Source organism: Harpia harpyja, chromosome 11 (genome assembly GCF_026419915.1).
Source record: "Harpia harpyja isolate bHarHar1 chromosome 11, bHarHar1 primary haplotype, whole genome shotgun sequence".
In the NCBI taxonomy this organism is placed as follows: Eukaryota; Metazoa; Chordata; class Aves; order Accipitriformes; family Accipitridae; genus Harpia; species Harpia harpyja.
The window spans coordinates 21,870,853-21,888,241 of NC_068950.1; the positions used below are offsets into that span (position 1 = coordinate 21,870,853).

Sequence of the window (17,389 nt, forward strand, 5' to 3'; positions counted from 1 at the left end):
TTAAGAACCTCCCCCCCGGCCCCCAAACCACCCCAAATGACTCACCAGTCTAAAGAGAGTGCCCTTCAGTAGGGCTCAGATTTCAAATTTCTGTCCTATAAAATGTGTGTATGGCTCTGTGTGTGTATCTCTGTATGTATATGTCTATGTATATATATGTAGACATAGATGCATTTGTATGTACATCTGTCTATGTATATACGTGTGCACACATATATAGATGGCGTTTGTATGTACATCTGTCTATGTATATACGTGTGCACACATACATAGATGCATTTGTATGTACACCTATGAATGCATTCGAATTGAGACGTATATATGGACATACAGAGGGAAAGAGAGATGGAAGTACATGTACTGAAGTTGTTTGAACTTTCATTAACTTCTAATGTTGCTAACATCAGTTTAATTTAAAACTTGGCTTTGAATTGGAGATAGAAGCTTAAAAAGACATTTTGTCCCCTTAGTGTTAAGCTGTTTTTCAGGGGTGTTGCTTAGCTGAGTCCCTGTGCACTCCTGAGAAAATGTGCTCCTGTAGTATATTAAATGGGAAGCATTTCTATAATAACATCTTTGTCTGCTGCAACTTAAGATACTGAGGATATGGCCATACAATTGCTAGTAATGGAATTTGATGTGTTTTAAGTTTTTGCTTCCTCACCTGTGATGTGATTGACCTCATATGTGCTCTTAGTTTTCATCAGAGTGAAGTGAAATGTTTTCACTTAGTTCACAACTCAGTATTGCATATTATTTTTGTAGTATGTCATTTACTGCATTAAACCATCTTCAATGGCTTTTTCTTTAAACAGTACTCTGTTTTTCAGTGCAGTGGTCTGTACAATGCTTACAGTCAGTTACCCTAATTTCAAAACTTTTTAACCTGCTTTGACTTAATTTCTTGTGACTTCTTTGACAGTATCCATACAGTATTAAGGCTGATGTAATCTCCTATAGTTGCTTACAGATTTTTGTATAATAGCGAACAAGTAAGGTGAGTTACTACTATACTCAGGGAGCAAATCTTTCTGTAATATTCTTGCCTTTCAGCCATTAGTTGCCTGCTGTATTGGGAAACTCATTATGACTGCAGTTAACTTAGCACTAGAACATCACTAATTGACCAATGTAATGTACAAAACTAATTTTTCACAGCTCAGGGACATGAATCATTACTTTATCTTGTCACTAAAGCATTTACTTGACTTGCTTAATTTTAAAATTATCATTATAAAATGAAGATGAATTAACAGTGCACGTTCCAAGCTAGAATAAATTAGTCTCTAATAGGTAGTTCTTGGAGTTTCGTTTTTCTTGTCGCACTGTATGGAAGATGTGGCAAACCTTGAAATTAGGTTCTACTCTCAAATGATCTGTTTTCCAATTTATTGAAATTAATGGGTCTAACATGAAATAATTTATTTTTATATTCAAAGCTTTAAGTTGTTCTGTTTTTAAAAAACCTTTCCCCCTCCCCATTACTGTTTTTAAGGATTTGGTGAAAATTCACAGGAATCTAACACAGGACATCAATGATTCCATCGTTAACAAAAATGATCAGAACCTATATCAAATTTTTATTAACTACAAGGAAAGGTAAGATTTATGCACTCTTACTAATTGTGATAACCTCTGCTCAATTTGGTAAAATATTTTGCCATATTTTTATTCAATGAATATTTCTGAAACAGGATTGAATTTGATGTCAGTATACTTACTAAGCTAGTATTTGGTGTTTTGAGCCTGGAAGTCAAAATGGAACCTATTGCTATATGAGCCCTCCCTCTTCTTACCCCCAGTTTTGGCAATATTGTTACATAGACAGGTAACATCTGTATTTTGAACAAAACTTAAATAGCTTATTTTGCACAGCCTTTTTTTCATGCAAATAATCCCAGGTATTTTATAGCATGTACCTGTATTGTTTAACAGATAAAATGTTATAAAAAAGGAAGAAGGGGCAAAATAAGGCAAGGATCTATATTAAGGCTATTCCAGGTTCAAGAAAACAGAAGAAGTCATAACTTGAAAGAAGAGAAAGCAGGTGCAAAAGAGAAGAGAGAATAGACTAGGGTCTTACCCTACCCTGCAGTCAAAGGTGCAACAGTAAAGAAAGCATGCTCTAGCTTCCAACTGTGAAAAACAGCCAAGCTGATAACAGGGTAGCTGTGGCAGCATACCATGCCCTGTAGGCTAATTGCCAATTTTTTTACCCACCTTTTCAGATTGTTTTTTTCTGCCAGCACTGAACAGCTGTTGGACTGTATAGATGAACTTACATGCCTGTGGTACTTAGCTGAAAAACACTTGTACTGAGGGCTACAGTACTGACCTACCTTGACGTAACCCTTGGGTTGTCGTTAAAAATTAGTTCCTTCTGGGACTGGAGTGGGAAAGACCTGTGGGAGCTAATTGGATTTGCTTGAGGGAGATGGGGAAGGAGGACTGTTGCAGTAATAAGAGGCTTGTGAGAAACTGGACAGCAGCATCCAGAAAATGTTAGACAGGAGAGTTGTTTTCTGAGGGAGGAGGGTGTCCCAGCCTGCCCATAAACAGTCTTGCCTTCAGAGACCCTCTGTCTCAGCTTTCATGTTGGAGCAGGACGTAGTTATTTCCCAGGCTGTTAGACTTTCTGCTGCTGTAGGAGGGAATTAGGGGACAAGAAGTTCTGTAAAATGCTTATCTTTCAAAAGCAGTTCTGAAATGTGTGCTAAAAGGGGAAAAAAGGACACTGAGAAGAAACCTCAAGTTTATATTATACAAAAAGGAAACAGATGGTGGTAGACTCAACGTCTTAACCATGTAGTGATTAAAAGTAATCAGATGTGGTGTTAAATCAGTATCATCACTTCAGTTGTGAAAGAAGAATTAAAAAAAAAAAAGAAAAAAAGGTAAAGATTAGGCAAGAGAAAAAGAAATTTAGGACACCCCAATGGAAAGCTCATGGGGACCCCCAAAAAAGGGATTTGAATCATCCAAAGGAACACCTCAAGAAATTTATGAAGAGGTGAAATGAAACAGCACACTTTGCAATGGGACTAGCAGAAAGAAACACTCCAAACAGGGGCAAGAATCTCCTGTCATAAAACCAGGCTCCTTCAAAAAGCGTTGCTGGCCTTGACAACTATTGAAAATTTCTTAAGTTTTCATCCACCGTTATTTTGATCTGAGAGCTCACAGGATATAACCTGGTAGAAACTGTTGGAGATGGATCAGTCTGGGTAACCTACAAGTTTTTTAAAGGATAGCTGTAATTAATCCTGTTAAGCCTGTGTTACAGAATTTATTCATGACAACCTTGGAAGTCTGCAGTGTTGTAAATACTACAGACTGTTGTTCTGTTAAACAGCAGTTACGCTGCTTTTTAATGAGTCCTGTATTTATCAGAACATATACATGTGAATATTAAAGGAAATTGCAATGATTTTATAGCATTTTGAAGGTAGATCAAAATTGTGTTCTCCTGAATATTCTTTCTTGTTTTCATGTTGCCCATTGAAGTCTGTGGCTAAATCCTATCCTTGTTTATTTAGGCACTGCTCCTTTTTGAAAGGAGGATTGTTAACGATGTATTTGTGAAAAATGATCAAGGATTGTTCTTAAATAAGCAAATGTTCCTTTTATTCTTTATCTCTTGCTTTGATTTAGATTGGTTATTTATGGACAGTACTGCAGTCAAGTGGAGATAGCGATATCATGCTTAGACAACATCTCTAAGACAAAAGAGGATGTTAAATTGAAGTTAGAGGTATCAGTATTTTTTAATACATATATATATACATACATATATAAAACCACCTATATATGTTTCTATGTATATGCCCTGTTTTCATCCAGGTCAAAAACTTTATGATGAAAAACTAGCTGGACTGATACAGGAATGTGTTTCTCTTCCTTTTCATTTTTTTTGGAGCCTCTGATCAAATGAATACGTGAGCTGTTGCAGTACACATCCTGGCACTGAAGTGAATGGAGTTTTGCCACTGACATCAGTATGGTTAGGAGTGTTTTTGGGAAGTGATCATCAGTGATACCCTTCTGTTTATTGTGACACCTCAGCTGAGAACACAGAATTGCAGAATCACTCAGGTTGGGAGGGATCTCTAGGCTGAACAAGCCCTGGTCCCACAGCCTCACAGGGTTTGCTGTCTGCCACGACCCCTGTGTCCTTTCCAGCAGAGCTGCTCCCTAGCTGGTCAGCCCTCTGGGTTAGCATGTCCCTGGTTAGTACATACCAGGTGAAGGACTTTGTCTTCACCTTGTTGCCTTCATGTGAGGTTCCTGTTGGACATGCTGTGAAGAGTGTCACCTGCACCCTCCAATCTGGTGTTGCCTGCAGACTTGCTGTGGGTGTCTTCTGTCTTTTCCTGCAGAACATTGCTGAAGATATTAAAAGAGAGGGGTCCCCCTCCCTCAGGGGACAGACCCCTGAGGAGCTCTACTTGCAACTGTCTCTCAGGTAGTGTAGGAAACATTAGTCACTGCTCTCTTTGAGCCTCACAATCTAGCCAGTTTTTCATACACCTAGTAGATAGTTCATCTGGAGCATAACATCCCAGCCTGGATATCAGGATGTTGTGGGAGATGATGTTGAAAGCCTTAGAAAAGTCAGGGTAGACTCTCCCCACCCATTCACAGATCTAGCCATTTCATTGTGGAAAGCAGTCAAGTAGGTCGTTGATTTAGCTGTGGTGAATCCATGCTGGATATTCCCAGTCACCTTCTTCATGTGCCCAGAAATTGCCTCCAAGAGGACTTGCTTCATAATTTTTGCAGGGGCTGAACTGAGACTAGCCTGTAGTGTCCAAGATTATCTTTTGCTTTTTTGAAGATAGATGTAATATTTTCTGCCTTCACTGTGCTTATAGGCAATGCCTTTTTTTTTTTTTAATTCAATGGAATGCCTAATTCCTGTTGTCTTTGTGATGTTTATTCTACTCTTTCTCATGCTGTTGAAATATCTAAGAACAAGTGTCTAGACCCAGATTTTTTTTTTGCTTAGCTATCATTGCCATATCAGCTGTTTTCCTTAATTTTGTTGATATTCTTTATCTCAAGCTTAATATAGTTGCTTGGCCCATATATCACTAAATTTTCATATATATCACTTGAATATTTTTATTTTTTAACTCTCTTGTCTTGTTCTTTCTTCTGCTTTGAACTAGGAATGTTCCAAGAGGGCCAATAATGGGAAATTTACATTGCGGGATCTTTTAGTGGTTCCAATGCAGAGAGTGCTAAAATATCACCTACTGCTCCAGGTATTTTATTTTTGAAATTTAAGGGGGCTGAGAGCAAAACTGTGATTGTTTATCACTAGTGGATTGTAAGAATGAGAGCTAAAGGTCTTTATCAAAAGGATGTGATTGACATTTCCATAGGTTTGAGGCTGATTTGTTACGAAATAAACTCCAGTCAAGTGCAGGTTTTCTTACAGAAATCGTTCCTCAGAGCTGAAGCATATCTGGGGAAAAAAGAATAAAAAACAATTGTTTCCTCAGTGTCTGAACCTTTCATTCTTGCTATGTTTAAAATGGTTAGTTGTACCAAACTATAATCATGGTATTTTGAAATGTGAGCCATTACCCTCCAAAAGAGGAAGCTGGACCATACTACAGCATACTTTTAAGATACTTCTTTGCTGTCATAAATTACAATAAAGCCATATTTATTTTGAAATGCTTCTTGTTATAACCCACAAAGCATTAGCTTTTGCAGTTAGTCCTGTAATAAGGGTGGAAAGTCTTATAAATTTAATTTGATAGCTGTGCCAGGAGACTCATTAATTCAGCTGCAAAGAAATATATTACTATATTAGACTGTCAACCCTGCTGATGCTTGTAAAATGTCATTTTAAAAAGATCTACTATTTGTATGTGAAGCATAATTTTGACTCGGCAGAGCAACATACGTTCTGTAATGTTAAATTTTTTGAAGTATTTCTATAAATGTCATCAATATTTTGATCAATGGAAAATTGGAAAAAACAAAATGAATGGTAAACTGCTTTTTAAAAAAAAACTTAGATCTGAGTCATGATTTTATAATCAACCTGTATATTATGAAAAGATGATATACAATATGTCACTATGTTGTGTGACACTAGTATACATTGTACAAGAAAAATATTTTATAGACTTTGAAAGAAAAAAAATCCAGTAAATTATTAGAATTGTAATATGAAGTATAAATACTTATTCCTTCATTTCCTATGATTTTAGCAAGTTATTATGTTAGCTGAAATACATAATTCTCAAATTATAAATAACAAATAACCTGTTTCCCCAAGAGGTTACTCTTTCACTTCATAAAAACCTAAAAAGCCCTTTTATTTTCCATATGGGAAATGGCTAAAAAAATTCTTTAAACATTCACTTTTGATTTAAATATGTCTTCTGAGTCAGCTTTATCTTAGGCTTAATGAGACAATGACTTCTTTTAAGCAGTGCACAGTTTAGCTGAGATTTTATTGCCAGTGTACATCTCTCTCAGCAGACAAGTGCAGGCTTTGGAATGGGGTTATATACTGTATAGTAATGTGTAAATGAACTCTAGTGTTTACCTGTGCTTTCAGCACACACGTTGTCGTGGTTTAACCCCAGCCAGCAACTAAACACCACGCAGCTGCTCACTCACTCCCCCCCACCCAGTGGGATGGAGGAGAAAATCGGGAAAAGAAGCAAAACCCGTGGGTTGAGATAAGAACGGTTTAATAGAACAGAAAAGAAGAAACTAATAATGATAATGATAACACTAATAAAATGACAACAGCAATAATGAAAGGATTGGAATGTACAAATGATGCGCAGTGCAATTGCTCACCACCCGCCGACCGACACCCAGCCAGTCCCCGAGCGGCGAATCCCTGCCCCCCACTTCCCCGTTCCTATACTGGATGGGACGTCACATGGTATGGAATACACCGTTGGCCAGTTTGGGTCAGGTGCCCTGGCTGTGTCCTGTGCCAACTTCTTGTGCCCCTCCAGCTTTCTCACTGGCTGGGCATGAGAAGCTGAAAAATCCTTGACATTAGTCTAAACACTACTTAGCAACAACTGAAAACATCAGTGTTATCAACATTCTTCACATACTGAACTCAAAACATAGCACTGTACCAGCTACTAGGAAGACAGTTAACTCTATCCCAGCTGAAACCAGGACACACGTACAGTAATGATCTGATTTGGCAAGTTTTAAGTGCTAGACAGACCGAATTAGTGATGGTTTATTATCGGCTAAAGTCAGTGTTCAGGCTATACAGCAATCGTTCTTAAACACTTGCCAATTATCTGTTTGCAGTAGTCCCCACTCAGTTATCGGCTACTAACTGTGGGGATGAAAATGTGAATTGTGTTGGGTTGTATTTTCTGGTTTTGGCTTTTTTCTTTTTTTTGGAAGGGGGGTGGGGAGGTGGGGTGAGGGTGAGCAATGACAACTTCAATTATAAACTGACAGACAGTGGGTGAAAGGTTTTAGCTGCTCTGTCCACAGGAGCTGGTAAAGCACACTACTGATCCCATGGAGAAGGCAAATCTAAAACTGGCACTTGATGCAATGAAGGTAAGTATTCATGGCAATGAAGTATTTATGTCTTTGTTGGCAGTTAAAATAGTAGCTCAGAACTATATTTCCTGGGGGAGATAATCTTCACAGCAGATCAAACGTTTTCACAGGTCACTGTGAACTTTGTGAGTATGTCAGGACAAGTATATATAGTTGAGGGCTTTGCTCAAGTCTGGGAAGAAAGTTCAGTAGTTTTCTGAAGTGGACGGTTTATGAAATGGAACTTCTTTGTTTCAGTTTACTTCTGTATCATTTTGCTGTCATATAATGAGATGAAAAACAGGTGTTTCAATAATGTTGGTCTCGCTTCCAAAATTTAGGAATATTTCTACCACTGTAGGTCAATTCTAATCAAGGTCAGTAGTTTCCCAATGAGATCAAGACAATTATTTTTCTTTACAAGACTTTTTTTTCCTGTCATCTTAATATGATCTCTGTGGCTTTACCTTTGAAAGCAGTAGTGTCTTTCTGGAGGTAGAATATCTGTCACTGTACATTCACCTGCAAGTGGTACAAACAAATGCTTTGTGTATAGCTGTACTGCCTTATGTATAAGGTAATACATTATGTGTTCCTCTGCACTGCTTTAGAAATGAAGCACAGTTCTGCTTCAGCTGGCTTCACGGCATGAATCGTGACATTCATGTGCTGGAATTGTGAAACTTTTTCTATCCTTTGTTGGGAAAGGGGGAAAGAAGCCAACATGACATAGGTCATATCTCTTGTTGTAATATGTGTGGTCCACAGAAGTTAGTTTTGGGTCACACAGCTGTCTCATATTATGTGATTGTCTGCCTTGAATGCCTGGAATACAGACCAGCTCACAAATGAGATTTTGGCTCCCCTTTTTTGTTATCCGTTTTGTGCACTGAATGCAGAGAGAGCCGCCATGATAATCTCCCACGGAAGGATGCCTGAAATGGGATGGCACAGTGTTGCTTCCATCTCGTGGCAAGCCATGCATCCTGGCTGCTGCTAACTGGCTAGGAAAATAACCTTGGTTTTTATTCCCTCCCACTTCCCTTTTTTCTTTCCTGTTTGCTTCATTGGTTTTGGTGGCTGTTGGACTGAAAATAAAAGACCAATTAAGAAATCTCATGCCAGAGTGGCTGTGGCAGTTATGTGCTGGCTGGCAGGACATAACCAGCCAATTGAAAAAAAAAAAACACCAAAACCAAAACAAAAACCACTACTCCCCCCACCCACCCACAAAACAACCCAGATATGAGCATCTCCTCTTAAGGTTGCAGTATTGTTACCCTCCCGATGTACTGTATCCTCTTACAATAGTCCCTGCCAGTGTAGTAGAAGTTAACTGTGCAGCATTGGTAAGTTGCTTCTAAAAACCCTGGTGTGCCTGCCCGAAAATAAAATGTCTTTTGAAAAACTGCCAGCAAAGTGGTACTTCCCCCCCAAGAAAGAAAATTCTAGGAAGCATTATGCTGTCAGATTTCTTTTAGCAGCAAGAAAAGAGGCTATTTCATTTTTACACTAACTCTTTCAAGACTTATGTGAGTGTATCCTGCACAGATTCATTTGGGAAGCTAGCATAATGATTGCAGCTATTCTTAGATTTTGATTAAAACTGTCTTAGAAAGAAGATGTACCTTTCTCCCACCCTCCAAATTTGTGACCATATTGAAGGGATACTGTAAAAGCAAGTTGTAAAGATCAGAATGTCTTTTCCAACTCCTGCTCTTGGCATCCCTGACCTTACCAATTACCACTCCTGCTCACTCCTCATCCATAGCCATAAACAGAGAAGCCCCAGCAAATTGTTACTATTACTCAAGCATGTTCAGAGCATTTTAAAGGCTGTAGTTGAAATGTGTACAGTACATGTTCTGGTAAAGGGGACAATAATGATCTCAACCTGTGACTTCAGGTAGTATATCCCATTAAAGGCCCCTTTTAAAATCTGCTGCGTAATGGCTTCTCTCTGCTGTGCAACAGTAAGAGCACGATCCTACTACTGGGGCAGTAGCTTCTCTCCTAATAAGCACACAGGCTTATGATACGTTTACACCTTACATGCTGCTTTTGAGCTGCCTTACATACGTTTTCTACTATATGCTCTATTTACCTTTTGTCTTACTCTCTGATACTGGATGTTGTTGACTGCTTTTTTGGCAGTGTGCTGCATAAATTCCATTTCCATCTTTAATCTTGAATATAAGCCATTAACAAAATTCAGAAAAAATCAGGCCTTTTTTACAATTTATTACATTTCCCTCTTTCTTACTACTAAATTTGTGCTTCAATGGATATGAGGAAGAAAGTTGTAAATACAATTGAAGATACGCAGAGGCTTTTTTCCTTCTTTATTTAGCCATGCATATTGGTAATTTTTGAACATAAAAGATAATTTTTTTTAAAAAATTACTAAATATGCAGATAAGTCAAAGACAAAATTAGAAATAAATTTGCCAAAATAAGGTATTAAAGTGGTCTGTTATGAAAAACTTTTTTTCCTCCCTTTTTCTGTTGCTGCTGTAGGACTTGGCTCAATATGTAAATGAAGTAAAGAGAGATAATGAAACGCTCCGTGAAATTAGACAGTTTCAGCTATCAATAGAGAATTTGGTATGTGATATTTTTCTTATACAGTTTTTAAATGACTTTTGATCAAATATATTGATAGATGTATTTTTTCCACATTTCAGAGGAAATTACAGTAGTCTTGGTAATATTTTAAGTGTAAGTATGTTTTGCTTGGTTTAGAATGACATGAATATTTAAGTACAGAAATCTCTGCTATTTTTGGAGTCTGTCTGTAGTTAATATATATTTGTATAGTTAAAGGTTTGTATTTGTACAGTGACTCAGGTGTTTTTTTAATGGGAAAAATTTTCCCATTTGAAGACAAAAATGGAATGGACCGATTCTTTATTGTAGATGATAGTGAGGAAAAGATGTTGTTTTCAGGCCTGAAAAGTCCTTTTTTGGGGTAAAAGGAGTGAGTGGTCTAACATTTGAATGTGTTGTCATCTTGATGCTTTTGCTATATTGAATCATACATATTACTTCTGTTTCAGAATCATTCCCTCTTACAGTATGGAAGACCTCAAGGTGATGGGGAAATAAGGATAACTACATTGGACAAACGTGCGAGGCAAGACAGGTGATGGCATGACTTCTGGTGTTTGCTATTTAAAAGCCTGTAAAGTAACTCTCTTTTTAGATTTGAGGTCAGCTCGGTGATTCTTGAGAGTACTTTCCTGTCCATTCACAGAGCCTATGCACTGTTTACCAAGTGAATTTGCAAAGTGATTCATGGGAAGTTAGCTATTATGTTATCATCTAAGATCACCTAAGTCCCTTGCAAGTACTAAGGCTCTAGCAAAAGTACTTTCAGTGGGGTTTTTTTGTTTCGTTATTCAGTAATTTAGTTGTTCACCTTCAAATTTTTAAGTGCCACAGGCAAAGTTGTGTAAAATAAGACTTTGGGTGTTGGCTTTCTGGAGTGTTTTTAACCTTCTTTATATTGTATTTTCATAGGCATATCTTCTTGTTTGATCTAGCTGTAATTGTTTGCAAACGGAGAGGTGATAATTATGAAATGAAGGAAATAATAGATCTTCAGAAATACAAAATTACAAATAACCCCACTACTGATAAAGAAAATAAGAAGGTAAATATTTCTTGCAAATTCATATAAAATGTATATTTTTAGCAGCAATTTGAAACGTTTTGCAGGAGTTCGGAATGTATATACAACTTATTTACAAAGTTTTATGTTTTAAATGTAAGCTGGAGTGAATATTTAGGGATTTCAACTTTTTTTATTTTGATGTAATTGAAGTGTTTGAGTAAGTCATTCCTAAGTGAACACAATAATGTGGTCTTGCTGTTCCCAAAATAAGGGAATTAAGGGATGTACAAATGCTTCTTTTTTTTTTTTCCTTTTCCTTTCTTCATAACTGATGACCTTTGTATTGCCAATCTTTTTATGCAGTGGTCTTATGGCTTCTACCTCATTCATATCCAAGGTCAAAATGGTTTAGAAGTTTATTGCAAAACTAAAGACTTGAAGAAAAAATGGCTTGAGCAATTTCAGATGGCTCTGTAAGTATATTTTTATTAAGGTAGAATCATGTTCATCACCACTGCAAGGATATCGCTTCAATTATGCTGAACTGCTTTCATGTTTAGATTTTTTTAATACAGCCCAGTTAGCTATTGTATTTGACTTTCTGAGAAACAACTGACTAACATCTACATGAAGAGACTATTTCCCTGAAACTCCTCTTGGAAAAGAAAGAGGGCACTCTAGGCTATGTATTATTTTCTAACTTTGCTGCTAGGACTGTTTTAGTAATACAGTCTTAAGCAACGAGGGGGAATATTAATTATTTTAGCAATAAATATCTGGCATAATAGTGATGTTTTTTCCTCTCCCATTTTAATTTTGATTAATTGAAATATATTTTTAGAAACATGGTGCTGATGATTTGAGAGGGGATCCTGGCATCTTTCGTAGTGGCTTTTAACTAATTTATTTTTTAGTGTTTGGATCCAGTTGCTTGGCTTATTAAATTTAGTTTCAAAAGGCTGACTTCCTTTATATGTTTTCAGCTAAAAGAGGAGTTTGCTTTAGACTTCTTGAAAAGTAAGTTGTTCAGATGCAGCGCTGCAGATTACATTGTTGTTATGCAGCATGAGCTTTATTTCCATTTCTGATTCTTGTCAGAAAGAGAAACATGATTATTGACACCTCAGGTATTCTGATTAAATTTAAAACATGTGAACAAGGGATGCTTGCTTTATGGTAAAAAAAAGAAAGTGTGAGGAGGAGTGAGATACTCCCAGTGAAAACAGACAGAGCGCATTAATAAAGATTGTTTTGGATGTGATTGTAAAGGTATGTGGATTCAGAAAAAAGGCTATTAATGAGCTGATATGAGTGCAACTTGCTCATGAACTATATATATATATATTTTAAAACCTTAGTATGATGAGTGCTAATGATTTAAATGAAAACATTAGGGAGAAGAGCCTGGGCTGGATAGGTATTACAAGGCCTGCTTAGTAGGGTTCCCATCTTGCTGATTTTTATTGAAGGCAAAAATGGCATGTGTTTTGGCAAAAATTTCTAGGTAGCAGAGTGGGGGATGGGAAGACGTGTTTATTTGTATGTGTGTGGAAAGCTGAGTACTTTGCCTTTTTCTGTCCCTGTGCTCTCCCTGCTGCACTTGCTGTAATGTCGTTATTGATATTTACTTAAACACAGATAAAACGTGTATGAAAAGCATGAGGAACTCAGATTTATCAGCTTTAGCATTGCAACTATTGATCACTCTTCAGGTGTCCTGGCCCAGTGTACAAAGAAACCCAACCAAACAAAACAAAAGTCAGCCAGGCAGCTAAGGAGAGCAGTAAGAAAGCTATGTTTTTTCCCAGGAGCGTATCCTCAGTTCTTCCCAAACACTTTTATGGTTCTGTGCAGGACCCACCCCCACCACTGTGCATGTGGTGAGTGAGTGCAGCTGCATATCCTTACACAGTGTTAGGCACCAGCCAGTGCTCATGAGCTGTTCATGAGTGTGCCTTTGTGAACAATGGTTTACTGCTGCTGGTTGCCTTATGTGAGCAGAACAAACGGAACCTGAAGGGTTGACAAGTTAATGTGCTACTCTTTCCTCCTGGGCAGATGGAGTTGGTTGTTGAAAATGAGTGGTGGCATCAGCCTTGTCTTGCGTGGATGTTTGTCTTTCTTGTAAACCCATACCTCTAGTTTAACCTCTTCCTGTGTGATTAAAGTCTGTAATGCAGAGGCATGGGAACTGGAGCAGAAGGGTTGCTGCAGGTCAGGGCTGAGGTGCAACATGATATAGTGGTGGTATTTGCGTTGGGCAATGCTTTTGCTCCCTTATATTTATAACGACTAGGATTGAAAACAATGGGGAACTTTTATGCTTTCTGAAGTTTTTATACCTTTCCCCCAACTCTGTTACATGGATTTGACTTCATAGCATATTTCCCTTAGCAGCTCTCCTAGAACATACCTTGGTGTATGTAGCAATAAATATATTCTAATGCATGCTGAGGCACAAGAGTTTGTATATGGGAATAAACTAAGCCAAGAGTTTTGAACAATTGGTTGGTTTGTTTTGTTGTTTTCAGGGGTCTCATTGCCTACTGTGTCGGTTATCTTGTTCTAGTGAGATTCTGCTCTGAAAAGTAGCCATGGTTGAAATTATGCTATTATTCATCATACTCAATTACAATTGCTGCTTCTATGGGCAAAATACTTCTCATTACTTAAAAATTTTATGAGACTGCAAAACCAGCACAGTTGAAGGGGTGAATTACATTCTTTTTTGATTATCAGAAATGATGGTGTTTACTGAGTTCCAGACAGAAATTTCAATGCAGTTTTGTTGCCTTCGGGATAGCATTCTGTATGAAGTCAGGTCTGTGCAAGTGTTAATCTAAGAACATAACTAGAGAACACATTAGGATCTCTGTTATTATTTTTAAATTAAGAATTAACCTAGTTGCTACTAGAATGGTTTTATTGGCATAACTATGTTTGCTAGGCTGTAATTTTTTATTTTTTAGGAGCTTAGATGTTTATGCCAGTGTATGAACAACAGTGATGATAGTTATATTGCTGAAAAGGCATCTGTTGTTGAGATGCTGGTGTCATTGAGATGAGAATTTGTCTCCAGATAGGGGAAGCTTATGTTATTGGTGAAGTATGAATTAGAGGAGAACACTGCTTTGCTGGCTGGCCTTGGTTTAGGTTTTGAGGGCAGGAATACATTAGGCACACTTGATATGGAAAATCTTTAAAGGAAGGAAGGATGAAATCCCAGTGCAATTTCCAGAGTGTTACTTTTCAGACTAGTAAGTTTCTGTTAGAAAACTAGTTTCACAAACCTGTGAAAATATTCTACTTCTTAGCCAGCTCTGTTGTTACTGTGGTATATGGCGAGTTGTTTTGTCGTGAGGGAGGTTGGGAACGATGGGTTACTGGTCATAAGAAACTGAGTAAATTGGTTTTAGTCATATGGCACTTCTGTTGCTACAGTATGTATTTGCTGTTTTCCTGAGACTATTGCTTTATTTAGAAAATATATAATACCAAAACACCTCAATTTCTATTTTTCCTAAGAATTTCACAATGGTTATTGATGAAGCCTGTTCGTACACTACACATGTTACATCCTCAGCAGCAAAGGTACTGTGGCATGGTTGCACTGAATTTGATGCTATTGACCTATTCACAGTAATCTCCACAGTTGAGGCTGGGTCACCTCATCTCGTGTGTCATCAGTGTGTCGTGTGGTCTGTCTGTCGTGTCGCGTGTCCCGTCCCGTCGTCCCCCCCCCCCCCCCCCCTTTAAAGTTTGTGTACAACATTCAAAGCGGCTGGTTATTTGGGAGCACTGGATTTTCTAGGTGCCAGTAAAATGAAGTAGGACACTGGGGCAGCACAGTTAACATTGCAGTCAAGCTCTTGAAGCTGAAACTTCAGTTGGACTTGTAAATCTGATGAATTTCAGAGGTTTTCATAAAGCTACCAGGCAGAGACCAGTGGAGGATGTTTTAACAGGAGCCATCATAGCAGAAATGGCTGAGTTGTCTCTTGGTGTGCCTGTCCCTCACCGATGTGAATGGAAGTTTTGCATGCACAAGGGGAGCATAACCACTTACTGCCTTGGGAGAGATGCGGTGCTTAACAGTGATAGTGGTTAATTTGAGCAGTTGCTATTTTGTTCTTGGAACTCTGTTCATAGTAATGGATGAGCTTATAGCTGTATGAATAAATAAGCACCTTCAAAAACATAGTACTACAAAGACTTTACTGTACTAGACGTGGAATGTTTAAATTTAATGTAGCACATCAAATAGCATTGGTTTAAATGCAAAGTCATTCCGTATCCAAGATAATATTAATAAAAGTGTACAGCCAAATTACTGTACCAAATTACTCAGCCAAATTAGCGACACAACATGTATTAAGTGAAAGTTTGTCAGCAATGTGATAAAGTGCATGGTTTATTTGCTGTAACTGAGCCATTAAAAACCTCAAAAACTGGTTGCAAGTGTGAGACACAATTTTCTTAGATTTTCTAGTAGCATATCGTGTCTTATTTCTTTTCTCCTGTATTAAAAACAACCAGAAGAATCAGAACAAATATGTAATGTCTCATAATATACCTACAAATTACATGAAATATTTGATACTTTTATGTTATTCAGCTTATGCTAAAAGGTAGGAGCGTTGATTGGTATGTTTTTTTCCCCCCTAGAAAGCTCTCCTACAGATGCTTGTCTTATTTCGAAAAAGCTTATTTTTATAAGTAGTTGACTAACTTATGTGTCAATGAATTTATGCTAACCATTCTTTATTAAAAGAAAAAACTCTTGAAAGTTGAAGTTGTCCTCCTCTATTGTATATGTATATATACCTCGGTTATATTACTTTGGAATTACTTACCTGACTAATTGTCAGGCTTAATTTCTTATTATGTGGCTACTGCTTTTCTCGTCATTGCTGTGATCAATTTAATTCTCTTTTATTTCATCATGAGATGATAGAATAAATACTGAAAGAAAATATGTTGATTATTACTACAGCTATCTCATGTTGACACTAAACATTTGCTTCCATCCACTAAATATTTCTTCATATGTATTTTGTTTCTTGATCACAGTAGAGCATGAAGCAGGTGTGTGTTGTCTTCCTCACAACATTAGAGACCTTTTCCATGAAAGGCCACATATTTTATTTTCCCACTGACTTAATATCTGAATCCATTAGTGTAACATGGCATGCAATATCTTATGCTGGTTTGTGCTGAATTTATTTTGTTGTTGTGATGTCCAGTTTGCTAATTTAATCAAGTCTTTCTCTGGTTTCTCAACTGTGCTTTGTAATCACTCTAAAAATGGCCATTAGCAAATTTGGCTTCAGTATATATTCCTAGATAGGAACATATTACACAGAAATGCAGTTTAAAATGTAATCATAGAAGAATTTAGGTTGGAAAGGGTGTGTGGAGATTGTCTGCTTCAGTCTCCTGCAGGGCTTAGGTTGCTCAGGGCTTTGTCAGCTTGAGTTTAATACTGCTGGATTTTGAGATGTACAGAACCAATATTGCAAAGTGTCATGCAGCAGTGTTGTAACACACCTTTTAATTAGGCTTTACTCAACATCTCTCTTTCACAAACTGAGAAGTGCATGAAAACATCTTGCAGGCACAGGAACAGACCTTCTTTTTTAATGTACTTGGTTAAAATTTCACCTTCAGAAGTACTGTGATTGTAGTTTCTGCTTTGACATTGTTACTGAAATTGCAATATTAATGTCATGTCTAATTAGTAATGCCTGAAAAATCAGTGAGAAACACATGATCATTATAGTGATTAGGGTATGCATTAATTGCATGGAGTTAATGAATCTGATTTTTTTTTTTTTTTTTAATATCCAAATAAGAGATTTTCAGACATGAAAGCTGTACAGCCCTCAAAAAATTAGTGGTTTTAGTTTTAATTACACTGTATGTAAGTTTTAGGTCACCATAGAGTTTGTGCAGCTGCTCGGGTACAGTCTAATATGTTTTTTGAAAAATTACCGTTTCAGTTAGACATAAATCCACACCCTGTAACTCAGGGGTCGCAGAACACATAATCTGATTGTAAGGAAATAATCCCAAGATTCACTGATTCTCAAACCTGATAGGTGTGTATGCAACATTTTAGATTAGGCAAGCTACATAAATTGTAGATAGAGCTCATCAGTTTTCTAAATTTTAAAGACAACCAGTACACAAGAAACAAGGTAGGTGAAAAGTGTTCTCTTACCTATTACCATA

The 17,389-nt window shown here is 37.2% G+C and overlaps 1 protein-coding gene across 7 annotated transcripts in view; it reads left to right on the forward strand.

The window, feature by feature from the left end:
• The window catches only part of VAV3 (vav guanine nucleotide exchange factor 3), a 183,258-nt gene that overhangs the window by 79,950 nt on the left and 85,919 nt on the right, over positions 1–17,389 (forward strand). For all 7 annotated transcript variants that reach the window (XM_052800935.1, XM_052800929.1, XM_052800932.1 and 4 more), the window contains 8 exons: positions 1,496–1,599; positions 3,652–3,751; positions 5,169–5,264; positions 7,495–7,563; positions 10,063–10,149; positions 10,602–10,687; positions 11,065–11,197; positions 11,522–11,631. In XM_052800935.1, coding sequence (XP_052656895.1) covers positions 1,496–1,599; positions 3,652–3,751; positions 5,169–5,264; positions 7,495–7,563; positions 10,063–10,149; positions 10,602–10,687; positions 11,065–11,197; positions 11,522–11,631 — 785 coding nt within the window. The remainder of the gene's footprint in view (positions 1–1,495; positions 1,600–3,651; positions 3,752–5,168; positions 5,265–7,494; positions 7,564–10,062; positions 10,150–10,601; positions 10,688–11,064; positions 11,198–11,521; positions 11,632–17,389) is intronic.